The 27807-nt window shown below is 46.6% G+C and overlaps 1 protein-coding gene across 1 annotated transcript in view; it reads left to right on the top strand.

Annotated features, from left to right (window-relative positions):
• Positions 1–3242: 3242 nt before the first annotated feature.
• Positions 3243–27807, top strand: part of LOC135370421 (sedoheptulokinase-like) — a 77715-nt gene continuing 53150 nt past the window's right edge. The window contains exon 1 of the mRNA XM_064604162.1: positions 3243–3965. Coding sequence (XP_064460232.1) covers positions 3334–3965 — 632 coding nt within the window. The 5' untranslated portion in view covers positions 3243–3333. The remainder of the gene's footprint in view (positions 3966–27807) is intronic.

Below are 27807 nucleotides of genomic sequence, written 5' to 3'. Positions count from 1 at the left end.
CACTCTTAAAAATGAACTTCACCACATAGCACGCTCCTAGCCAACCATCATCCCGAATGACAACGTTCTCGCCCCTGATTTGTTGAAAACGGGAGGAGGAGCCTATTTTGTGCCGTGCATAATGGCACAAAATAGGCTCCTCCTCCCGTTTTCAACAAATCAGGGGCGAGAACGTTGTCATTCGGGATGATGGTTGGCTAGGAGCGTGCTATGTGGTGAAGTTCATTTCTAAGAGTGCAGTGGTACACTCTTAAAAATGAACTTCACCTCATAGCACGCTCCTAGCCAACCACCACCTCGAATGATATCGTTATCTGACCCGATTTGTTGAAAACGGGAGGAGTACGCCTTTTTTTGTGACAATTATGAACAGCATAAGTGTCACAAAAAGGCGTACGCCTCCCGTTTTCAACAAATCAGGGCAGATAACGATATCATTTGAGAGTATTGTTGGCTAAGAGCGTGCTATGCGGTGAAGTTCATTTTTAAGAGTGTACGTGTTTGTTGTGTCAGTGCACTGTTAAAACAGAACTTCACCACACAGCACGCTCCTGACCAACCATCATACCGAATGATATCATTCTGTGTCATGATTTGTGCAAAACAGGGGGGAGGCGCCTATCTGGGACAAGATAATCTGTCCCAGATAGGCGCCTCCTCTCATTTTCAACAAATCAATGCACAGAATAATATCATTCGGAATGACGGTTGGCTAGGAGCGTGCTATGCGGTGAAGTTCTGTTTTAACAGTGTGGAATACTAGCTCTCGCGCAAGGTGCGAAGCGCTCTCATAGCGCATAGCACGCGTGACCTGGGCGCTTTCCCGGGTTTGCTTTGGCCAAGTGGGACTCAACAAACTGTTCCAGAAAGTACACACGCCATATTTCCGATATTCGAGAGACGTACGACAGCCTGCGACACACATGAGAGAGACAGAGAGGAACAAACAAGCAAACGAACAAACAAAAAACTCCTACACATGCTGCCTCTGTCGTGTTCCGCTGGCATTGCCCCAAATGAAATCGCTGGGTCAAAGACAATTGCTCCTTGGCGCAAATGTACCGCCAATGGAGAATGGGGGACGTCGAAAAGTTCTGATGGAAAGATCAGAGTATGTTTGTTTGCACATCATCTCGGACCACACTTAGAAGATCAGTGCAACATCTCTACAAGATTGAATCAAACAATATTTCAACGCATGACCCGATTCTGCCAATGGAATGCGCCATTACACTGTGCTTCGACGCGGTGTCGCTGGATGCGGAATGGTCTATCCCTGTCGTGAAAAATCTACAGGAACACAGTTGTTTCTTCATAGTTGCTGAAAAAAAAATTAAAATAAAAGAAGCTGCAGTTTTACGGAATAATTATGTACGAATAAATTAGGATAATGTAGGGGAATGCGAGCTGTACGGCTGCACTCTTAGAAATGAACTTAAACGCATAGCACGCTCCTAGCCAACCATAATCTCGAACGATATCGTTATCTGCCATGATTTGCTGAAAACGGGAGGCGTACTCCTTTTTGTGACACTTATGCTGTTTATAATTGTCACAAAAAAAAGGCGTACGCCTCCAGTTTTCAACAAATCAGGGCAGATAACGATATCGTTCGAGATTATGGTTGGCTAGGAGCGTGCTATGTGGTGAAGTTCATTTTTAAGAGTGTGGTGTGCACTTCAAGTTCCCAATAATTCCTTCAGTCTTATGAGACACGGAAAGACAGTGCACACCTGAAACCAGCAATGAACACTTCTTTCGTTGGTTGGTTTTGAGTATGTCCCCTCAAACTTTAGGAAGTAAAAATAAGTTGGTGTAGATTTGCCCTAATGTTGCCTATTCGTTTTTGCTTCCGAAATGTCGATTTTTTTCTAGAAAAGTGAGAAAAGTCACTTTTTTTTTTTTCTGTCACTCAAAATTTCCGGAAACTTTACCGTGTCGCGCCGTGATATTTCACAAACACATACTTGCACCCAAATAAGGTGCTGCTGTTGATGAGGTTATAAAGATGTACGCCGGGATCTTCTTGCGTGCTACACGATACATCAGAGGTCTTGATATGCACTAAGAACTGGAATAAAAATTGTGATTCGTAGCAGTTCTCTCTCGATAATCTCCACGAGAGCAACAGTGGTAGCTTCCTTCGGTATTCATTTTGCTGTCTTTTAAAATATCTAAGCATAAAATGCACTACTGTTTATTTTTTTATTTTTTTTTACTGTTAGCAAATAGGCCTTCTAAAATCAGTTTGAATGTGTCGGTGCGCGATATGCCCCCGACAGCTCAAAGGAAGCAGTTATAAATATTTCATAGGAAAGTACGTTTTTTTAACTTTTCACCAGACTTTGATATTTTTCATATTCTTTCATCGTTCGCAAATAACTGAAGCTGAAAAGTTCGACGTAGTTTTTGTGCACTCCGCTGGTCGAAGTTATGCGATTTAAACAAGACGTACTGAGGTGTTTCAGTTCCGCCTCATTTGCATTCGACAATGCATATTTCAACGTACACGCTCGTTTCAGGGGTTTTTAAAACTAGAACTGCTTTCAACGAGCATTGTCTCCCATTTCGCAAACCCACTTTTGCCCGAGAGAGCCTGATTTACGAGTCGATTAATGATTTTTGAGGTAATAATATAGTCATCCAGTACTCTTTTCGAGAGTACAGAATGGAGTAGAGGATGTGCTCCTGGTCGTACACTCTTAAAAATGAACTTCACCGCATAGCGTGCTCCTAGCCAACCATTATCTCGAATGATATCGCTCTGTGCCCAGATTTGTTCAAAACGGTAGGCGTACGCCTTTTTTGTGACACTTATGCGGTTCATAATTGTCACAAAAATGGCGTACGCCTCCCGTTTTCAGCAAATCAGAGCAGATAACGATATCATTCAAAATGGTGGTTGGCTAGGAGCGTGCTATGTGGTGAAGTTCATTTTTAAGAGTGTATGTAGTTCAACTGCACAAACGGAATCTGTATTGCTCTAATAGCTTTTTAATAAAAAATATGAACAGAACAATAAGAAAAGACAACCTGCACATTCGTCACACGACAACGTTGTTTGCGCACCTTTGAAATTAATTTTCATCCCTCGTCTCAGAAGGCGAAGCACGCAGCGAAGCTCGAACGTCCGCGCCACTTGAGATCGCGTCGTGTCACTTTCCGCAATTTCCCGAGAGATGGCGCGACGTTCGACGTCAGCGCCGCGCAATCAGCCACTGGCGTTGGCTCAGCCACTCGTGGAGTGAGTGCTCTCGAAACTTGACGAAGGCGCACTTTACGATTGCGCTGCGCGGAGTCACAGCTCCTTTGCCCGCCCGTCCACGTGCTACCATGGCCGATGCCAGCAGACGCAACTTCGTCCTCGGTATCGACATCGGCACGACGAACGTCAAGGCATGTCTCGTACCCGAAGGGGGCAACGCGGCTAGTGCCACGCAGTCGCGGGAGACTCAGGCGACCTTAGCCAGCGAACTTGGACCTCTGGGGAGTGAACAGGACGCGCACAAGATATGCACCGCGGTGCAGTTCTGTCTCTCGCGTCTTCCGAAGGAACACCTCGTCCACGTTACGCGCATAGCGGTGTCGGGCCAGATGCACGGCGTGGTCTTGTGGAAACACGGCGGCGCTTGGAAACAGAACGCGTTCGGACGGTACGACGTCGGCGGGGAGGACGTCAGCCCTCTTTACACGTGGCAGGACGGACGTTGTACGCCGGACTTCTTGCGCGAACTGCCGTGCCCGCAGAGTCATCTACGGTTGAGCACGGGGTTTGGCTGCGCGACGCTCTTCTGGTTGTTGAAGAACAGGCCGGAGGACGTTCGCGAGAAGTACGACAGGGCGGGTACCATACAGGACATGGTGGTGGCCATGGTGTGTGAACTGGAGAGGCCCGTCATGTCGACGCAGATTGCGGCTTCGTGGGGCTACTTCGATACGGTCAGCGGCACGTGGAACAAGGACAGGTAAGGATGGGGGCCCGATTGATTTAGTTTCTGTTTGCGGGATACGGTAATATATGGACGGGCATATAGATGATGATGATCATAGTAGAAAAACATATGGAGATTTGATCCCGCTTACCGCGGGACTAGCTACTCCAGATCTAGTAGAGGACAAGAGAGAGAGAGAGAAAAAAAGGATAAAAAAGACGTATAGAGTGGTTGAATAGCCTTGTTGTATGTGAGCTTGAAACAGCTACTCTTGCTGTTTTGCGGTCCACAGACTATACAGGGTGTCCCAGAAAACGTGTCATTGAATTATAATAAAAAAGAAAAAAAAAAAACTACACCACCTTGAATCATGCGGTCAACGACGTTTGTTCTTACTAGGTTTTTTGCCACCCCCTGATGTGAATGTCGTGTAACGTAAGTTTAATTATGTAAGCTTTTGCGAACTGAAGTCGGAAATTTGCCAAGTAAAGGTCACTTTTTTACCCCACCAATGTGAAGGGCGTGTCTAATTTACTCAAATTAATGATAATTGACAGGGATATTCAGGGGCTATGCGATCAGAAAAAATAGCCGAACATCATGCTCTACGGAGGTAACGCGCGACAAATTTTTCAGCGCAATCCTTGTCAGTCCGACGAAAGGAGGTTGGAAACCCAGCCCACACCTGCAACCTAGAAAGAGATAACACAGGTATGGCTTATCTCGTCCGACTTTCGCTGGGATCGCACTTTCCCTCTCCCAATTTCAGGAACTGTCACTTTTTCTACTATCGCTCTGTGGGCTGGGTTTCGAACCACCTTTCGTCGAGGGATCGCGCTCAAAAAGTCGTCGCGCGTTATGGTTCGGTGCTACGAAAAGCATGATGTTCGGCTAATTTTTCCCATGGGATAGCTCATGACTGTCAATTATCATGAATTTAAGTGAATTCGGCACACCCTTCATATTGGTGGGGTAAAAAAGTGACCTTTACTTGGCAAATTTCCGAGTTCAGATCGCAAATATTTACATAATTAAACTTACGATACATGACATTCACATCAGGAGTTGGCAAAAATCTAGTAAGAACAAATGCCGTTGACCGCATGATTCTAGGTGGCGTAGTTTTTTTTTTTTTTTATTATAATTCACTGACACGTTTTCTGGGACACCCTGTATACAGGAAGGCTTCGTTTCAATATATCTATACGACATGCATAGTATTTCGCATCTTTTGCGTTGCCAGCGTTGTAGGATGTCGGTACGTGTTATCTTCATATGACGTTGTCAGAATACTGTAATGGACCTTGCACGCGCGGCTACACGCAGTCATTGGATGAAGCAGGGAAACATGATAAACAAATTATGGCATTTGGGACATTCAAGAGGATCTACAACAGCGAAACAAGAATCGTTATATATATACGTACTTTTCTGCACCGCTTCCGGTTTGTTGCCAAAACGACATCGGATTTCGCAGCGAGCGCGCTCTGCGCCCATGCACCACTACACTCTTAAAAATGAACTTCACCGCATAGCACGCTCCTAGCCAACCATTATCTCGAATGATATCGTTATCTGCCCTGATTTGTTGAAAACGGGAGGCGTACGCCTTTTTGTGACAATTATGCTGTTCATAATTGTCACAGAAAAGGCGTACGCCTCCCGTTTTCAACAAATCAGGTCAGATAACGATATCATTCGAGATGGTGGTTAGCTAAGAGCGTGCAATGAGGTGAAGTTCATTTTTAAGAGTGCAGGATGACGTACGGCAGTCTTGGGTAAGTTACTTCTCAAAAGTAACTGAGTTACAGTTTATCTGCCAAAATATTAACAAAGTTACAGTTATAGTTACTTTCTTGGTCGAGTAACTAGTTACAGTTACTGAGAGAAAGTAACTTAGGTACATTATAAAAGTATTAATTTAATTTAATTAATTTAATTTAATGTAATTAATTGTAAATAAAAAGTACATTTGGTAAAAATGATGACCACGAGAGGGTGATACAATTGTTTAAAGCATACATTCATTTAGGTTTACTAAAGTGCGATGAAAGTTGTCTTGCACTTAACCAGAAGCAATACAAGTTAATACGCGTTTATCCCACACGGAAAAATACGACATGTGCATGCATGCAACTACCTGGCGCATCGCGGTGAAAAAGAAGAGCACGGTGACACGCACGCGTTTCGTACCGTGTAGAGAGAGAGAGAGAGACATAAGAACAAGGAACTCGCCTCAAGATGCTTTTTCAGGTTTGAAGTTGACGTCCTGTTTGCCGAGTACGTCTTATTCCGTAGCGTGCACTTTGCAATTAAATTATTCTCGTCCTTCCATGATAAAAACTCGACGGTTGCTTCATAGAGCGGCCACGGAAGTTTGCGATAGCAACAAGCGGAGCAGGATTAGCCATTGCACTGGTCGGAGCGCAAGTGAGCTGACCGGAAAGTTTCTCTTTGTTCCCTTGTTCATATCCACAGGAGGCAGGATCCCGTGCAAGGGCAGTGACACTGTTACTCACATATGTGACTCACTCCGACTGTTGAGGGTCACTAACTTCAATTAATTTCTGTTGGCAAAGCTGGAATTCCCTGCTTGGTGAAGAGCCCAAGGCACGGGGCACATACCGATTACGGATAAAAGGAAGGAAGACACTGTTAGGGGGAAGTAAGAGAAGGTAGGATAAAGAAGGAAAAAAAAAAGGAACGACATTTATTCGAGTAACCAGTTACATTTTGCAGTTACACTCACAGCAATAGTAACTAGTTACAGTTAAAAGCTACTTCTCTGGAAATGTAACTAGTTACTGTAACTACACTCTAAAAACAGAACTTCACCGCATACACTCTAAAAACAGAACTTCACCGCATACACTCTTAAAAATGAACTTCACCGCATAGCACGCTCCTAGCAAACCATCATCTCGAATGATATCGTTATCTGCCCTGATTTGTTGAAAACGGGAGGCGTACGACTTTTTTGTGACACTTATGCTGGTCATAATTGTCACAAAAAAGGCGTACGCCTCCCGTTTTCAACAAATCAGGACAGATAACGATATCATTCGGGATGATGGTTTGCTAGGAGCGTGTTATGCGGTGAAGTTCATTTTTAAGAGTGTAGCATGCTGTGCGCCAACCATTGCCGCGATTGACAGGGTTATCGCTTTTGATTCGAGGAGAGAGGGAGGCGTACACCTTTTCTTGGCAATTACCATATACCCAAACTGCCACAAAAAGGCGTACGCCCCCTTTTCTCCTCGAATCGGAAGCGATAACCCTATCATACGTGGCAGTGGTTGGCGCACAGCGTGCAATGCGGTGAAGCTCTGTTTTCAGAGTGTATAGTTACCCCAAAAGTAACTAGTTACAGTTACAAATTAAAAGTAACTTATAGTTACTACATTCTTAAAAATGAACTTCACCGCATAGCACGCTCCCAGCCAACCATCAACTCGAATGATATCGCTATGCGCCCTGATTTGTTTCAAAACGATAGGCGTACGACTTTTTTGTGACACTTATGCTGCTCATAGTTGTCACAAAAATGGCGTACGCCTCCCGTTTTCATCAAATCAGGGCAGATAACGATATCATTCGACATGATGGTTGGCTAGGAGCGTGCTATGCGGTGAAGTTCATTTTTAAGAGTGTGTAATGCATGTACAGGGACGCCGCTGGATACTGTATCACCGTCAGAGGCACCGACCAAACGGCAACTTTATTTCGAGAGATAATGATTGGGGTGTTTCATCGCCAGAGCCGATATTGCTCCCGGTAATTTGGTTGACGAGCCTCTGAGCGAAAACGGAAGTTCTAAGTTGTAAAAAAGAAAAGAAAAGAGAGAAAAGAAAGAGAAAGAAAAAGAGAAAAATGAGTGTTACGCATCGACCATTTTACAACAGTCGTGTCGCAAGCCCACGGCGGTAGCAGAGGTAAAAAAAAAAAAAAAAAAAGAAAGAAAACTTATCTCCACGCGTCTACGCGGGGCTGCATCTTTGTGATGTATACGCCCCTCTGTACAATTTCTTTTGCTCTTTATCATTATTATTTCCGAAGATATTGGGAAAACTGAAGCCCAAGTTCAGACAATATGGTTGGTTGGTTGGTTGGTGGTGGAATAAATAAAAAGGGGAGGAATATGACAATATGTTGTGACCGCACGATGATTAGGTTTACAGCGACGAAGCTATGTGCGTAGTAATGTGCCGAAAGGACGAAAAGGAATAGGAGACTCAGTCAAAAAAACATGATGTCATAAGAGGTTGGAGTCAGAGAAATGTGCCTATAGTCTTGACTAGCAAGCGGGGATTTTGTGAGGCATCAAATAACCATCCTCTCCACGTACCACTTACGGGTATTTTGACATAGACAGACGCGCGTGACTGTCTCTCCTTGCGCACTGTTAGATACATTAGTATAAATACAGTGAACCCTCGTTAATATGACCCCCGATAATATGACATATTCGCTTTATGACCGTTTTTCTTGGGAGCCGTTCCGTGGCCATGTAAATCCATCTCGTTAGTATGACAATCCGTTTATCCGACTATGACCGAGATTTTTGTCACAAGTAGGGTCAAACACAGGTATCTTCTCGTTATTATGACCACGTCGCGTGACCCGCAACGTAGCCCCCAGGGAGCAGGCTGCACACGTACCTCAGGCAGGGGGTGACACGTGTTGAAGTAGGGCGCCAAGGCTTGGGATGACTCCTGATGTTGTCGACCTCGGAATTACTCGGACTGGCAAAGCACTGTAGTGCTTAAAGGGACTATGAAACGATTTTTTTCTTCGTTTCGTTCGAAAGAAGACATTTTTCTGAGTCTAGAACCGAAATTTTACTTTCGTCGCGCGAGCGGATTTCTCGGGAGCGAATTTAAACGGAGCGGCGAAGGGAGGACAGCTGGCGCCGCGCCGTGACGAGCTGCCGCGCGGAGACACAACGGGTAACTTGACGCGACCACGGCCGGCTCAGCAACACGTCATCGTGACGTGTTGCCGAGCCGAGGAATCCCACCAGGAGCATGCGCCGTAGGATCCCGCGTATGCGTTCATCGGGAGTGGAAATCTCCATGGCAGCAGCTTTCGCGCGATCGGCAGATTTCGGCAGTGGCGGCAGCCACAGCGCGAGCTCGCAGCATTACTTGCCATTGTGCAACACCGGTGACGTAACGGGGAACCGAAAAGCGGTCCGTACAGTTACACCATCGGCAGGGAAATATGCGCGGGAGAGGAGGAACGCGGAAGAGACATTTCCAGCGCGCGCTCCTCGCAGAGTGGAGCGATTTCGTCCGGAAAAATTTGTGGCATATTAGTTTCTCTGCGGGAAGAACAGTTTCCATCGAAAAAAAGTATGGGGGTTCGGGAAATTTCATAGTCCCTTTAAAACAGTAGTAACCACGAGACCAGGTCACACTGCTGCTGCTGCTGTTGTGCACCAAGAATGGCCGGAAGGAAGCGGTCTCTGAGGTCAGCGGATTGTGCGTTTCTTGTTAATATGACAATTCGCTTTATGACCAAAATCTCCGAGAACGCTGGTGGTCATATTAATGAGGGTTCACTGTATAGTGTTCGCTTCTGTGCAGTTCGTCTCCCTTCTCTTTGCTTGCACCGCTGAAAGGTTCCACATGATTCGCACTTCAAAAATCAGTCCTCCTAATTACGGCGGTTTCTACGCAAACGTGCGGTTCCACTTGAGAATGCATAGAAAACGGGAGTCGTGGAGTCACGTCGGATACTCCCAAGACTGCCGCTGGCGGCGCTACCGCCGCTCTATAGGTGTCGCACGGTCCCTCTCCGCGATATAATATTCATACGGATGAGAATATGAAGCAGCGCTCAGTTTATAGCCTTCTCTTGCGCTGTTTTCGGCCCTACGTGTGCAGCTTTGGAACCTTTTTACGCAGTGGATCTGTCTCTCTCTCTTTGTCGCTTCCTCATCTCCTTCCGCGACACTACGCATCTCTTCATCGTATGCGGCTGAATGTTGCATTTGCCCCACACTCTTAAAAGAAGGGTGTACTTTAACTCATTTTTTTGCCACATATATAACACCCTTTTGGAGTGTACAATTACGCTCAAAAGGGTGTCTTCTCACTCCCTCAAGGGAGTAGCATAACACCTTTCTCCCTACTGGAGAGTAATAGTACTCCGCGGCAGGGAGAAGGTGTTATGCTACCCCCTTGAGGGAGTGAGGAGACACCCTTTTGAGCGTAATTGAACTCTCCAAAAGGGTGTTGTATATGTGGCAAGGAAAGGAGTTAAAGTACACCCTTTTTTTTAAGAGTGCAGTTATGAGGCAGCGCCTTAATTGGTCGTGCGCAATTGGACCTTTGTGCATCATGCAATGTGCGCGCTGACCTGCACCACCTACTTATGGACTGCCCTGAGAAGCCAGCGGGAGCGCGAGATCTTGCAGCACGAAATGCATGCAATCGACCACCGCGCCCCTATGCCATAGGCAAGGTGCTGTGCCCGTGGTCCAGTATGCACCAAGATGTCCGTCACCTTTGGGATTTCCTGTCATCAACAGGCCTGTCCCAACTGCTTTGATAACTTGAATCTCCCTCTATCATCATCCCTCACCACCTAGAAATGGCATTGCGGCAGCGCACAGCTTGCTGCTCGGCATCAACCCCACCTCTTCATCGTCTCTTTATGTGTGTGTGTGTGCGTGTGTGTGCGTGTGTGTGTGTGCGTGCGGAACTGTCCCAATATATTCGGTTTGGAAGAAAAGTCGATTCGATTCGAAATAAAATAGAAAAAAAAAAAGAATCCCATATTTCGGTTCGGAAGCCGAACGTATAATTATTCACATCGGCGTTTCGTGACAGCAGTGCATTTAGTCAAAATTCCAATATTCGCGCATGTCTAATTCTTACTGTTCCTGAGTCTGCAGCTTCGAACCCGCCAACGACTTGGTGTGGTATACGGTATGGCTTACCGTCGCATTCTCGGATTTAGGGATTCCTAGCGCGTAATAGATCCCTTCAAGGGGCCCGGTATATTTCCACTTCTCGCTCGAGGGATCCTCCTTTTTGACTCTCGCAGCGCCTTCCCGTGTTGTGCCTTCCACCGAAGAGCGCGTTGGACCGCCTTCGAGCTACCCATGAGCAGAGGTGGGCATCCCCACGCGAGGGCAGATGAGGGCAGCCTCATCCTCACCTCACCCTTACCTCACGCACACTGAGGTGAGGTGAGGAATATTTTTCAGAAAAGCTGGATGTGATCTAAGGTGACCAAAGGACAAGGTTGCTTAGGTGATCTCTTTTTCTCGTATTTGTTCTCGACGTCGTCGCCGGCAGTTCAGTGAGTAAATTGAGTATATGAGCATGGGGACAATGGACAAACTCGCAGTCTTGGGAAGTCTGGGGAAATTTTTCATCGAATACGGAGGGGAAATGGAAATGTAAGTTGCCAACACTGGTCGTGTTGCCATTGAGCCTGCATCTTGGGACCGGTGAGCGTCGAAAGGAGTTGTCTTCGGTCGCCCGGAGACATGGAGAAAGCTACGTGCTGGTGGGCGCTCAAGGCGGCTCTGTCTGTTTCTTCATTGCCGCTGATGCCGACATGTCCTTGGAGATCCACTGCAATGCGACAGTGTGCTCTGCAACGGCCGGCTTCTTATAAACCTGCAGGATGTCATAGACAACAGGACTGAGGGATCCGCGTATTCCCAAGTTGGCCACACACTGGAGCGCGGGTGTTGAGTCTGTAAAGACGACCCAGAACTGAGCTGCGCTGGCTTTTAGTGCAATAAGCGCACACACTGGCACATATTCGGTATTGCCACAGGTTGACCCATTGAGCTTTTAGTAACCAGTTAGCGGACCAGCGGCATGGCCGAGTGGGCTAAGGCGTCCCACTCGTTGGTGGTAACCAAGGTCGTGCTGAAGACTGGGAGGTGGTGGGTTCGAATCCTACCACCGGCTGTGCTGTCTGAGGTTTTCCCTGGGTTTTCCGAAGACTTTCCAGACGAATGTCGGCACAGTTCCCCTTGAAGTCGGCCCAGGACGCATACTAATCCCCCTGTCCCCCACTCCTTCCTGCTGTCCTCTCTCCGTCTGTCCTCATCTGTACGCTGCTCATAGCCACAGTTGCTTCGCGGCGCTAACACGCAAGTAATAAAAAAAAGTAAACAGTTAGCAGCAATGAAGTTAGGTGAAAAGACACAAGAGGTCCTTTTTTGGTTGTTTGTTTGTTCTTCTCTTTTTCGTATAGCACAATTTTTTTTCACCCACAAACGCGTTTTGGAGTATCCAGTTCTGACTGGGTCGGGACTAACCTCTCAATATTTTTATTTCTTTTCCAATCCAATCCAATCCAAGGTTATAGTGGCTGAACATGTTGGAGAACGTGTCTGGTGGTCACGGTGGAGAACGGTGGAGGTTTGTGTCTTAATAAAGTAATTTTAAAATGAAGTAATAAGTCAAAACACAAGTAACTGGTAGCCTGTATACGGTTAGGCCACCTGGTGGCATCTAAACAAGGGTCTTCGAAGACAAGATCCCCGAATTCCGGCTACAAATGAATACATGTGCTATTTAAATAACATTCATCGACAATGTAAAGTCATATAGACAAAAATGCGAGATGTAGATGTAAATTCGAAGTGTAGCGGAACACCATCCCGAAAACGACCTTCGCAGCTTCATTATCATTCTCGCTTGAGAGGTACTCGTTAAAAGCAATTCCTGTTTTGCCAGTATGAAAAAACAAACGGCTCAAAATTGCTCGGTTTATGCAACTTCTTCCCCCATGTATACCCAACGTCTAATTTTTACTGATTGTACATTTAGTGAATACCTGATGAAAGAAGGATGAACCAAGCAAGGTAATGAATCTTAATAGTGGGTACTGAAACTTTTTGTCAAGAATCAACCAACGAAGTGGTAAAAAGGCAACCACGACACATTTAGCTACCTAATAGAGGAGTGAAAAACTTTTTACGGAAACAGCTATGAGAGAAGTAGGTTGAGGTGAGATGAAGTGAGGAAGGTATTTTAGAAAGGCGGTTGAGGTGAGGTAAGGAGAGGAAAAGTGTTCTGGGAAAATATTGAGGTGAAGTGAGGTGAGGGGAGGAAGAAATTTCCCTCCAAAATTGAGGTGATGTGACGTGAGGAAAAACATCTGGGACGAAAACTGATGTGGGGGCAAAGATCGTGAGAGCATTTGCCCACCTCTGCCCATGAGTGTTCCGGGCTTCATGCTCACGTGAGCACGAGCTAGTTTGTTTGACGTCACGAGTGTGGACGACCGGGATAAGGGTGATTTGGACTGCTTTGAGATATGGTAAAACGTAATGAGAGTCTCTAGTAAGAGGCTTCCTTGCGCGGCAAAATAAAAACCGAAAGATGCTAAAAGTAACGTCACGAAAACCAAAGCGAAGAGCAAAACAATTGAGTTCGACATAATTGGCTGGGATTGGACCATTTTCACAGTGGCCTATGCGCATGCGTATGACCTTGAGCCGCCGGAGAGGGTTAGCTCCGTCTTCACTAGATGGCGCAGTATGGGGACGACAGCAGTGGGGACCAGTGGGGAGACAGCACGAATGGCGCGACCTTGTTGGCCCCAATACGGACCGGTTTTGGGTCATTTCTGCTATCCATGTGGACTTGTTTTGACGCGCGCCGAGCGTGGTTCGTTGGAGAGCCGCTAGAGGGATACGACGCATATGTGAAAAAGGCCCAAGACATGTCATGAAAAACATGTGACAGTGCCTTAGTCTATGTTTAGACTGTAGCTTTAAGTAATAGGCGATTTCAGATATTGTCCATGTACTCCGCACGGGGGCCCTCCGTCGCCCAAGTCACGCGCTTCGCGCAATGCGTCGTGGGAAATGGTTTACATTCGTGCTCGTCTGCCTGTTGCTCGAAGGTGCGGGAAGTGAAGGAGAGAGAAAACCGAAACCGTTTGCGCTCTTCTTCTCTCTGACTCATGAAAACTAAATCCCAAAGTGAAGCGGGGCTTTCGCAACACTGCGCTCCCTGGTGGGCCATCCATGCAATTTCTGAAATCGTCTATTGCTAAGCGAATTAACTTAGTGATATTCAAATCCCTGGCTTGGGTTTCGTGGCCAGTTTGCCCAGCCGTTCGACAGCCTCCTTTCCCGGCAAGACGTTATCTGCAAACGAAATGGACACATCGTTAGCTTGCAGACGTAAGCTGAACCGGATATCACAGTTTATGAGGAAAGACTGCGCTGTGGATTTTCATGACCTTCCCCTTAAGTCTTCTAGTTTGCACTGTAACTTTGGTACATGTTTGACGAGCGTTCTTATTCGCTTGGCATGAATATAAGAACTCGCTCGGGGCTAGCGTTAGCACTACCTTTGCCGATGCAGTGCTAAACAAAAAGTGACGGGTGCCGCAGTGTATCCAGAGTTCGAGGGAACTCGTTACAAGTAACTCGTTACTGTAACTAAGTTCCTTTTTTTGGTAACTTGCAACTTAACTCGGTACTTTTACGCCGTGGTAACTTTCAAAGGAACTCGTTCCTTTTTCAGGTAACTTTGCCAAAGTAACTTAAGTTTAAAGTTACTTTTAACTCGCTTTTCACTCACGTCCACATATTTTCTTGCTTTCTCTCCGGTTCCTTCATGACATTGTTTGCCATAAAACGTGATATTCAATCAACGACAGTATTTTATTCAGGAAGTAAGAACCGCCGCCATTGAAATGAATCTGAACCATTGTGCGCCCACAGGGAGTAAGATGCAAAGCGTTCGAATAGACCTCTACCAGAGAAACGTCATCATGACATTGGTAGACCGACTGCCGAAACAAATCGGAAGGAGAGGGCGGGGTTCCACGAACTGGCACTTGTTCGCTGCCTCGCACTGAAAGAAAAGTAGGTCAGAGGGTCGCGTCCCTTTAAGGGACCATATTTTAATCCCCTCAAGACCGTGGCTTTCGTGCGCGACCTTGTTCAGCTCCAGCTTCGAGCGTAGTTCAATTCTACCATATTTTGGCGCTGTCGAACACTATGACGTCATTTGTTTCCAAACAGGGAGAGATCTATTGTTGCACATCAACGAAAACGATCTTAGCGTGTTGCACTCCTCCCTTTCATTTTTTATTATTTTTTCTGTCAATAAATCCCCCCCCCCCTCCTCTGCAGGCAACTAAAAGTTTAACTCAACTGCTCACGCGCGCTGCAGCTGCGCAATGCTATTTTGTGTCCGAAGTAAGTTGGAAGTAACTCGTTCTTTTTTTTTTAAGTAACTCAGTAACTGCGTGTTACATTTCAGGCTGAAGAACTTCGTTATTAACTTAGTTACATTTTGCACACGGTAACTTAACTTGTAACGAGTTCTTCTTGACGGGTAACTTCTCAATCTATGACTGTGTATCTAGCATTGCCGCCACAGTGCTAAACAAAAAGTGGTGGGTGCTGCAGTGTATCAGGAAAACGTAGCCGAGGAGCCTGTTGCCTCAGCCCCTACATGCATAATGCATGTCCACTGGGAGCACATGAGCGTGGCCGGCCTGGACGTTCCGATGACTAATGGCGCGTGTAATTTCCTCTTCCGAGACTTCCGCATTATACTAAGCGAGTAGACAGAAAGTTCTGTGCACAGAAAAGAATATCGCTTCGTGTTCGGTGTCCGACCCTGTGGACACCGTAAATAGCCACGTGTACTTATATTCGATAGTATTGCCCACGAACGACAACGGACATTTGCATGACTTTGATTTCGAGGGCGCTACTCGGTCCTTGGGACAACTCATCATTCACAGCGTTTGGCCATCGAAGCTCTTGGACATTTCCTAACGGGTAGAGGACAGGCCTCCAGTCGTTAAGCGTGCCATATATTGTATGTGTCACACAACCTGGACAGGCCCGCATTCATTCTGGTAGCACGTGACCTGCTCGACAACCCATGAATATAGCGTAGCAGGTGATAATGTTTTTGTGACCAACACTTCTCTTTCCAACCTTTCCGACATCGTCGGCAACGAATGAGTGGTCACCTTTTCGTCGTCTGCAACCGAAGCGGACTGGCGTCGTTGTCCGAAGGACGTCAAGATAAATGTTGTAAGTTAAACATTCACGAAAACTGTTGTGGACTACAGTTCAGTGAATCGGTATTGGAAAATGAAGCAGTGCTCATCGCGCCGCGCATATATGCGGAACACTACGATCGAACCCGTTCCAAATCAGACGCCCACGATAGGTATGCGCATGAGCTTCTCCTTCTGTCTGCTTTAATGCCGCCAATCTTTACTTCCCGAGGATCCCGTTCGTTACCTCAAAAGACGGCTCTGGTTTCATTGCGTTTCTCTTCTAAACGGTAGCGCTGTGTGAACTAATTTTGCTTGCATTACACTAATTGAAACACGGACTTTCATTTCAGAGCAAGTTGTTTTTGCATTTTAGTGCCCCCTTAATGGGGCACATTGCAGGCTACGTATCCTATGACTTAATTCTTCTTCTCAAAGCTAGCAATGAATTTTATGATACTTCCACTCAACGCATAGAGAAATAATATTTTGGATGTATACAGCTAGTGTGGGGACGTATGGATTGGATTCGGCAAGATTCTAAAGACACGAGTACGTTCCGTTGCAGGCAATTTAAAGGGGCTGTGCGGGGCACTTCACCTCAAATTACTTGAAATAAATGTGAATGTCAATGTATCGAATGAGTGAGTGAGTGAGGACGGAAAAATAAAAGGATAAAATTGGCACCACCAACGTGGAAGGCGGCTATTCCATACCACGTGAACAACTCTGAACACATGAACCACTCGGAGAGCAAACACTGAGATACGAAGAGTCACACGAAATCACAGCAGTAAAAAAGAAGAAGAAGAAAAAAGAAGAAGCTGTATTGATGTCAATCTGCATTTCAGTTTGAAAAGCAACAAAGGGATAAGGGACGCATAGAAAAGCGACTCCGCCAATACTGAAACTCGTTCATTTTTGAAGTCACCGCCAGTGAAGCACCGCGGGAGAGATCACGTGCTTACGGGAACCAATAGGACCGGTTGACACTCTCGCTCCTCCGACGTTAGAGCTAGGCGTTGGGGGTGACCCGGGTTCGAATCCCTGCAAACCCGGATTGTGTCTCGGCCTATGCCCTGACGATCATTTCGGAACACAGCAAGGGCCACACTGGCGTTACACCCGTGAGTGCAGGTCGTTCTATATATAGCGACCATCGGAATGCGACGCACGTTGCAGCCCCCCATGTGTAACATGCACATTCGAACCTGTGTATATATAAGCTCTTCCGCACTGCAACAGCCAGTGAAATTCGCTGTTTATATAATTAGGTATAATGTTCTCGTGAGTTTCGTGGAAGCGCTTCTTGTACAGGATACGTCATCAAGACTGAGATGGCGTTTGTACGTTTGACGATAGATACACCTCTCGAACGCTATGTGTTTTGGAAGCACTCGCAAGGATGCCATCTGAAGTGGGCTCACTTGGAGAGGCTATGTATACGCAGGAGCGGTGTAGGTGATAATTGTATTGCGGGCAATAACGCGCATAAAAATGAGTCCTGTACGCGAGATCACGAACGATAAGAAAATGGCGAGACGGAGGATGTTTAATGTCGACTCGATTCCAGACTGCCGGGGGCTTTCCCAGTTTAGTGGCCGACGAAGTTTTCGAAGGTTAGTGGCTTGTGCCCGACTCGCGAAAAATTGGGGTCACTATAGATGGACTTTTTTTTCACGGAGCCGTTTATCAGGAGAGTGTGGCCATTCTGTGCGATCTTTTGTCGAACGGAGATGGGGAGCCGCCGCGACGTCAGAGCTCCGCCCACTTGGCAGGAATAATAACAATAATTTATTGTTGACAAGGTGCCCACAAACAACCCGAAGGTCTGGGAACGTCGAAAATGAAAGGCTAGCCGCGGTGGCACGGGCAAATTTCGAGGCTGTGCCTCTTCTCCAAAATGGCGGTATGGGAGATTTCAAGGCCATAGCTCTGATCCAAAATGGTGCCACTGGCCTTGGCGCCGCCCGTCGTGTGACGTCAAATGACGCAGTTTGAGAGAGGCTCCTCCTAATGGCCAAACTCTCCCAATAAACGCTCTGCCCTGCTTTTTGCAGAGCCATTTATATGGAGAGTTTGGCCATTAGGAGGAGCCTAACTTGAAGCGCGTCATGCGTCGTCAGGGCTAAGCCACCTCCCTCCTCGGTGCCGTATTGTTGTCCCGTTGTCAGCCGGTCGCCGACGCCATATTGATGCTGATCGTTGTTTACGATGCAAGGAGGGAAAACACGTGCGTACATTGTCCTTCGAAAGCCCTTCGTCCTTGAACTCTTTCAGTTTGGCAACAAAGCCCCCCCCTTATCACAGCCGGCTGTGGGGCATAAGCCGGTTATTCCTGTAGATCGCATTCATTGCGACAACAAAGCTGACGGACAGCATCAATATGGCGCGCATCAGATGGCTGATAAGCAGATTCCGCTTGGATTCAGGCTTTATGGGTGACGCAACGACGACTCTGACGTCAAAATAGGCTCCACCCACAAGGCGGCAAAAGATCAAAGAATGGCCAAACTCTCCCTATAAATGGCTCTGGCTTTTTGCATACTCGTCGTATCCTAGCGGCTGTCCAGCGAACCACGCTCGGAGCGCGTCAGAACAAATGCACAACAAATTGGACACACTTCTTCTCTTAGAGCAAACGTGAGAGAGGGGGGTAAGGGAAAGGGTCGCCGCCGCTTATAACAGCGGAGGAGGAGGAGGCGCGCGTGGATTGGCCCTGAATAGTAGAAATACTGTCGTTCTACCAGCTTGGGTGGGAAAGTCTACCTCTTTTTCTTAAAGTGTAGGAGCACGCTGTGGCACGTGATATTCCCATCCATCTGCACCAGACAGTCTTACGGAAGTTACGGAAAGGCCACAGCCGGAAAGATTCCCTTCTGTCATCGTTTTTTTAGATCGTACGTTTAGGGGCAACCGTAAGCAAGGGCACGATTTGTACTGGATATGAGGCAATGAGACGCGCCTACATCGTGACATATCATACGAAAAATGTAGACCGAATTATTTGTGAGAAAGAAAAAAGTTTTTAAGATCACACGGACCAAGATTACACAGGGTGTGTCACGTAACATGAATAATAATAATAATAATAATAATAATAATAAAGTCATATTGTCTGAACACTGTGTGTCAACGCTGCTACACTCTTAGAAATGAACTTCACCACATAGCACGCTCCTAGCCAACCATCATCCCGAATGACAACGTTCTCGTCCCTGATTTGTTGAAAACGAGAGGAGGAGCCTATTTTGTGGCCCTTATGCATGGCACAAAATAGGCTCCTCCTCCCGTTTTCAACAAATCTAGGGCGAGAACGTTGTCATTCGGGATGATGGTTGGCTAGGAGCGTGCTATGTGGTGAAGTTCATTTTTAAGAGTGTATTGTTGCGTACTAGTTACCTGTCTCAAATGCCTTAAGTGCGCCCCTGCGCATGAGAGGAGGCAGTGAGAGGGAAGAGGGAGGGTGGCCCAGTAGCCAATGGGGCTTCCCGAGTGGAGTAACCGGGAAATTAAATATGAGCAGAACGCTCGATGACTTGCAGAGCACGTGATGTCTGCTCGTTAATCCGCGGCCCACTCCAACGGTCTTCTTTACGAACGTTGAGCGTCGCCACCTTTCAGTTTCTAAAAAGGGTTCAAAATTATTTGGGGCGTTAAGTATGAAAAACTGAGAGGTGACGACTTCCCAAGAGCACAGCATCTTGGCCCAATAGTGAACCAATATTGGCAATACTGGCCCAATCTTGGCCCAATATTGGACCCAGTTATCCTTTAAGAATTCGCAGAAACAGGCGGCGCTATCGAAGGGCTTCTTTTCAGTGAACATCCCCGAGACATCGGCCGAGAACGGAGCAGTGAGCCCCTCATTTGCATACGTTAATTAATTAAATAAAACTCCTAACATTTCAATTTTACTTGGGACGCTTTTGGAACCTTTGTTTCATCGATCGAACCCTTCAGCGAAAATGGTTCTGCAAAAACGCCCGCGTCGGCATAGGGTAATTAATTGGTTTCGGCTTACACATTTCTTGCGCGGAGCAGCGTATACCAATGCGCTCTTTGGCTCAGCTGCCCGTCTGCCAATTACGTGTTCATCCGCTTAGTTCACATGCGGGTGACGGTTAGAGGTGTGCGCCGCCGCGCCGAAGCGCCGCCGCCGGAGGTCGGGGCCTCGCCGTCGCCGCCGTACCAAAACTGTCGGCGCGCCGCGCCGCCGCCGCCGATGTTGAAAAATCGGCGCGGCTGTGTAATGTGCCCATTTTGATCCACTTTCTATAAACGAATATCTCCCATACCTAATATTTTGTTTGTTTTTCTTTCATCTTAGGTTCCAGGCTTCATTTGTGGTGTTTTTAGCAGTGACAATTTCATCTCCTGATATGCTGTTTTTATGCTTTAGAGTTTCGTTTCATAGTCAACCCTGGAATCACACAACTCCAGGAAAACTTGTCATTCAATTCTTGCAGGTTGTTTGCCGGTCATCCACCAGCACCATAGCACTGGTCATGATCTATATACAGGGTGTTTTGTTTTTTATTCGTCACAGAATTTTTGTTTAAAAAATAGCGGGACGAAATACATGCCGCTTTTGAGTTGGTCATGCGAATATTATCTCGAAGAAAGTATGTAACTATAAGATCATTAATTACCTCAAATTCATTAATTCTTTAATTAAGGAATTTCGCGTAAAAACGGGATAGCAGAACGGAAGATACTCATCGTTGAAAGCCATTTCATGTTTAAGAAATTCTTAAACGCGCACGTGTGTTGAAATATCTGACGCTGAATGTCGCTATGCAAATGAGCCGGAACAAGAAGTACGCCATTTCCGAGCGCAGAAATGACGCGACTTTCGCCTTATCTGGGTTGGAAAGCGGTCTATCTGACCAACAGATTAGCGCCTACACCAATCAGCTCGATCGCTCTAAAGCACTTGGTCCTCTCACGTGGATTGCCCGTCGCTCTTTCTGCGCTCGAAAAGTGCGTAGCAAATAGTGCATTCTGTGTGTGCCGGCGAAAAGCACACAGTCAGAGAGGGTGTTTTCAATCGCGGAATTGCGGTGCTTATAATGCGCGCGAAGCATGGCAGATTCAACCCACTCGTTCTGGCCAAGTTTATACTGTAAAACCCTTTAATTTCGCGAGACCTTAATTTTCGCAAATTTTGCGAATCGAGAAAATCCGAGGAACTCGTGGAGTGCGCGAAATTAAGTTGTTGCGAATATATCCCTACTCGATTCGCGAAAATTTAGGGCTGCGAAATTAAATGATTTTACAGTATTTATTCATGATAACTACAGCCTCTGCAAAAATACTGTTCAATGACGTGGTGGGCGTTATGTCTTTAGGGGCTTATGTCATATCGTTTGCTAACGTTCGCATATTTATATGGTTTCCCAAAAAGAGCCACTGGATCAGTAGACAGAGCTTTCACGCGTCGCCGTCGTGTGAACATTCGATCAGCATTCGCTATAACTGTTACGTGTAGTTGCCATTAAAGGGACGGCTCGTCGTTCTGATTATCTAGCTATGTTGTTTTCTCCAGCGCTTGACGCGCACTTAACGCGCCCAGTCGAAGTTCTTGGGCGACGACCTTCTTGAAGTGCTTTACTTCTCCTAACGTTCCTCTGTGTGTTCGCTTTTCTTTCATAATACTATCCAGCGCTGACGCACTTGTTTTGTGCAAGGTACAGTAAATACTGCCACCGGCGCGTTGACTATGATGGAGAAAATACCCCCGCTCTGAGGTGTTCGTGCGTCCCCGTTGGAGAAGAGAACATACTGACAGCCCACGGGATGCACGCCGATATGACAGCATCGGCGTGACGCCGCTGACGCCGCCGCCGCCGGGCCTTCAACGTGCTCTACGCCGCCGCCGAAAAAAATGCCCACGGCGCACACCTCTAGTGACGGTACGTAAGGAACAGACTGAAGGGGCGCTTCTGTGTATTAGTCATCATCACGATAAAGGCACCCTACGCGGCTGTTCCTTATCTTCTTGAAGTGGAACAGAAGTCACTTTTAAAACCCTGTTTTCTTCCTATAAAACTTTTAAGTAGGCAAGTAAGATGCACCATGCGAAGTAATTCACACCACAGAGTCATAATTATCGCAGAAATTGAATTTGAAGTACGCCACAAACAAGCGACTGCGAGCAACGGCGGTAGAGAGCAGCACCGGCCTGTGACCTGCCTGCGACCTCGCGCTGACGTTACAGGGATCACGCTCGCTGATTGGTCCAGAGAAATGTTGTCTGCTATACCTGGCTGTTGGAGGTTCTGAAAAAGCATTATTGCTCCTGGCTCGGTCATGATTCGGCCGCTCCTTTAAATCCCAATTCTCCGCGAGAACTGGCAAAATCAGAGCCGGCAAAGCTGGTTTACAGCGAAAAAGGGACAAGGCGCTGACCCCCACTGACCGGCGAACGAGAACGAGTTACGGTCATCGGCGACGTGGTATCATACCTACCTTCCCCGCTCTTCACACTGGAGGGTTAAAAAAAGTGACCTTTACTTGGCAAATTTTCGAGTTCAGTTAGCAAATATGTACATAATTACACTTACGATACATGACATTCACATCAGGAGGTGGCAAAAACATAATATGAACAAATGCCGTTGACCGCATGATTCTAAGCAGCCTAGTTTTCTGTTTTTGTTTTGTTATAATTCAGTGACACGTTTACCGGGGCACCCTGTATATTGGCACAGCATGGGAAACATTTATTTCACCCTTTTCCCATGCTGTGTCACTTCATATGTTCATGGTGTCCTGGAGATTAGTAAACTTTGCTGGTTGGAGTCGCGCGTTCGTGTCATCTCTGACTGATTGGTTTTTAAAGGAAAAAGAAGCCTCAGGGATGCTCACTGAAAAGAAAACTTCCCTGTGGTTCCACCTGTTTCCGAATTATTCGGTCGGGAGACTTTCGTGAAACACCCGGTATAGACGACACAATCGTCGAATAAAAGAATGCAATAAACTAGACCATAATGACAATGCGCACTGGGTCATCATTAATAAAAAGTAAAAAGAGGAGAGGACCTATAACTAGGGTTCCGCATTTTCGGTTCTAATAGAAAAAACACCGAATAAACAAGGACATTCCAGGACATGACAGAGATACTTTGTTGCACATACTAACAAGTTGTTGATGCCGATCGGAAAACCATACAGAAACACCATGGTTGTGAAGCATGTCCGTCTATAGTTTTTCGTTAGCCGTAGAACGCCACCGCAGCGAATGCCGCGAATATCGGAGCGAACAACGCCGCGAATGACGCAGCGAACAACGCCGCGTTGAATGAGCGTCGTGCTGTAATTACATTGTGATTTCTATTCGCCGGTAACTGTCGGGTAAACCATGTACAGTAAACCCTCGATTTATGAACACCCTCGGTTCCCCGAAAAATCGTTCATAAATCGAGGGATTCATAAATCGAAAATTCAGTTAACTGAGTACTATCGAGCAAATGGAACAGTATTTCCGAGTTGGGATTGTGTTTATAATGTCATATATTGTGTAATTTTGCTTTTGACCATGCCTTCTGCTGTATCAGTCTCACAAAAAACAGACGTTAACGCATTCGCAGTCTGTTTATTATGCAATACTAAATTGTTTAATTTTGCTTTGGACCATGCCTTCCGCTGTGTCAATCTTGGAAAGAAGAGATGTCACCACATTCGCACTGGACTGGTCTCGGATTTCGTTCAGGATTTTTAACCTCCGTTTATTAATCTCCGGGTCACAGCGACCAGCTTATTCATCAACTGAGGTCGGGAACACTTGGTCGCACCTTGTGCGACCGTGGAAAACCCGTTTGTTGTTTGGATTTCGAGGGGTTAAGAACCGAGGGTGCAATACCTGGAAAACGTTTTGTCCGTTCAGGCGTCATTCATAAGACCACGGAATTATCCCTTTGAAGGTTTCTGTTGACCTCGGAACGATCCGTTCATAAATTGAGGGCAAAAACGCTGGGCAACTCCTAGTTGGTTCCCAGAAATCCCGTTCATTATTCGAATATCGAAGTTCATAAAACGAGGGAAAAATGAATGGAAAAAGTTTGGTTCCCAGTGCTCGTGTTCATAAAACGAGGGAATTCATAAATCTAAGGTTCATAAATCGAGGGTTGACTGTATACGCCAAAGAAAAAATCGAAAAACGCCGACCTCGTGAAAATCAATAAACACCGGAGAATATTCGTCGAATATCATCATATCCATCATCATCTCTCATCACGTACAAGTGGCACTGGGGCAGCGCCCAGCCTGCTGGCCGGCATCAGCCCCATCTCATCATCGTATCTCTATTTGTGTGTGTGTGTGTGTCGTCGAATCCGCCCAAGAACAAAAATAGAAAACGCGGAACCCTATAACGTATCTCCGAAGGATTTCGGACGAAAACAGAGCTAGGGGAAACGAGATGTCATTTGTCACAACATATTGCATTCGTCTGATAAGAAAGTTTGAATCCCATCGAGAACAAACGGGGTCAATGCAACCATCTAACCGAACAGGTGCTACAGTCCGCCGCTATGACGCCAGGTTCTGATATATGGCTGTCAGATCGATCCTTTCATCCAACGTCATCGAGTGTATATCAGTGCTATATATACGGCAGCTGCTAACAATGGAACACATTATTTCCCCCGCGATGACAGCATTATTTGGTCGCGTTCAACAATCCTGTCGTGTCGTGGCAACGTAAATTTTGATTTTATTTTTCATTTGTTTTGTTTTATATTTATTTTTTGTTCTCCAGCGGAAGGACGAGCGCCGCACCGATAACTTTATTTTCTTTTTGTTTCTTTCGCTTCTTAAAAAAAGTAACTGTTCTGAAACTAACCGACTCTGACGCGTTAACTGTAGCTGTAACTAGCTATACACTTCGAAAAATAAAGTAACTTAACTCAGTTACTACTTTCACGAGCTAACTTAACTATAACTTCGTTAATTGTCCTCCAACGCGTTCCTTGGAATTTCCGCTTCAATACAATAAGAATACAGTACAACGTCGACTTATTCGAGAAATCATACAAGCAATCTACTAAGAGACCGCTAGGATATATCTCGTAATTCTGTGGGAATTCTGTCCTGTAAGATGTAAGATCGTCCTGCCCCTTCGAAGTATAACAGAAAGACAATATTCTCCTGCCTGAAAAGACGTCACATTTCTTACCCACGGCATTGCAACAACGTGGAAGGGGGAACGAGCCCTTTCGCCCAGAATAATCTCGCGCGTTTTGCAATCGGAAAAGATGATGATTTCCCGGAAGCTCCCCGTTGAAGGCTTCTTTCCTTCACAAACAGCGCGCGCGTTTTTGCTTTTTCACGGCATCTCCTCTCTGCCGGTACGAGGCTGCCCAGAGACATTAGAAGCAGATGCTTTTTTCGGTGCAAATAGAGAGAGAGAGAGAGAGAAAAGTGCTCGTCAGGAGATTCAGCGAGATTGTGGTCTCTGCCGAGACTGATGTTTATAAAGGTCCGCTACGCTCCATGTACGTTATGTCCATCGCTGATTACCAGTTTTCTTCCGTGTTTACCAGCCATGCAATGTCCATACCCGCTAAGTAAAAGGAACGTGGGAGTCGTGGTCAAAAGGAAGCCAATCGTGTGACGCAGGCAACGTGTCCCAGAGTTTGGGGAGGAGACGAGGGGACGAACATACAAAGGTACGACGCAGGACAGGACTCAAAGACTGAGTATAGAAGCTAAGAAAAAGACTGGGTCTATCATCACCGCATGCTAAGATATAGATAAGCAAACGAGCCGAAGTGAGTAAAGGAACAGGAACGCTCCGGGTGGCACCTTATAAAATGTGAGCGCCAAATGCGGTATATTCAGCCTCATCGCCATTATCATCAGTGAACAGTGTCGCCGCAACAGTACATAGGCGTGCGCCACACGCTCATGTAGTTCTTCGTCAGTCACTGTAGCTCGCGATAGTCACTTATGCTGTTCTAATTGTCACAGAAATGGCGTACGCCCCCCGTTTTCAACAAATCAGGACAGATAACGATATCACTCGAGACGATGGTTGGCTAGGAACGTGCTATGCGGTGAAGTTCATTTTTAAGAGTGTAGGATGATCGCTTTCCACGCCGAGACTACACTCTTAAAAATGAACTTCACCGCATAGCACGCTCCTAGCAAACCATCATCTCGAATGATATCGTTATCTGGTCTGATTTGTTGAAAACGGGAGGCGTCCGCCTTTTTTGTGACAATTATGACCAGCATAAGTGTCACAAAAAAGGCGTACGCCTCCCGTTTTCAACAAATCAGGTCAGATAAGGATATCATTCGAAATTGTGGTTGGCTAGGAGCGTGCTATGAGGTGAAGTTCATTTTTAAGACTGTAGGAGGTGACACGGGTCCGAATTCTGTCACGAATGTCGGCAGTTCCCCCTGAAGTCGGCCCAGGACGCGTACTAACCACCCTGTCCCCCACTCCTTCCTGCTGTCCTCTCTCCATCTGACCACATCTGTACGCTGCTCACAACCGCATCGCAGCGCTAACACGGAATTTAAAAAAAAGAAAGAAAGAGTTATTAGACTTAAGAAACTGGAATAGGTACTACTTGGTACAAGCGTACCCACTTTCTCCGCAATTTGTGTTGGGGTTCCTCCGTAAAATCTGCAGAGGGTGCAAGTCACCGTTCTTCCAGCAATTTTCGCTACACATTCTTCCACGAACTTCCCCGTGATGTTCATTTTGAATGGCACACCTAAACTTTGTTCCGATCCCCGCTTTCCTTCCAGCTCTGCACCTGACGCGAGACTCTGCAACATAGTGCGAAGACAATATAATAAGAACAATGAAAACGCGCCATGCTTTCCACTCTCCCTCACTCGCGAATGTCTGGAACAACAAAGGAAGTGGAACCATTGCGCATGCTCCAACCTGCTTTTGTGCCGGGCAGGTCTTCTGCGACACAACGGCGATATAAGAACAGCTTTTGGTTTTATGAGCGCACTTTTCAGTCTTCTGCGCGGCGTCACTTTGCAGACGACGCTAGTTGCTTCTGTAGATAAGTGTCGTCTGCTTACTGGCGCCGCGCAGAAGACTGAAAGGCGCGCATGCAAAATCAAAAGAGTTATTTTTATATTGCCCTGTGCCGCGGGTCTGCGGTCGCAACAGTTAGGTTTGAGCATGCGCAGTGGTTCCAATGTCTGTCGCTTCCGTGCATTACAATTCCACCCGCTCCAGCAACACTGGTTCGCCAAGTGACGCGAGGCAGACCAAGCATTGCACAGAACGATACCGTTATCACTAGTGGTTCGTGTAAAGCGTGGGGCATACGTTTTTTTTTTGTGTGACAAATAACGTAACAACAACTTTATTTTGACTTTGGAGAGTGGGGAGTGGGGAATAAAATAACGAGCCCCTTCACAATAACGATCGAAGTGCGATGGTGTCCAGAAGGGTCAAAAGAGCTTTGAGCGCAGATCGTTGCTGGGCTGGATTGGGTCAGGATTGGATTGGATGCCTTAATATTAGTGCGTGGGTGTCACGGCAGTATAGTGGCGATATGCTAAGGAAAAGTGTCACGGTCTTGGTGATGGTGATGATAACAGATCGCAATATATGTGTCACGGTGCTGGTGGTGACGGCATTCACTGCTTGCCGTAGTCGACCAACTCATGCGCTCAACGTCACGACTATCGCAGGGAGGGGGGGATCCTTCATTCTAGGCCGGCTTCACAGGAAACTGCGCCGACATTGTCTGGGGAAACCCGAGGGAACCCACACGGGCATAGCTGGCACTCGGATACGAACCCTGGTAACGTGGTGGTGGTGGTGATGGTGACCGTGGTGAACTCGCTGTTGTTGGCCTTACAGCTGTGGGCACCGTCACGACTGTAGATG

The sequence above is a fragment of the Ornithodoros turicata genome, chromosome 10 (genome assembly GCF_037126465.1).
Source record: "Ornithodoros turicata isolate Travis chromosome 10, ASM3712646v1, whole genome shotgun sequence".
NCBI lineage: Eukaryota > Metazoa > Arthropoda > Arachnida > Ixodida > Argasidae > Ornithodoros > Ornithodoros turicata.
Note: the sequence above shows the minus strand (reverse complement) of the source record. Positions and strands in the feature narration are given on the sequence as shown.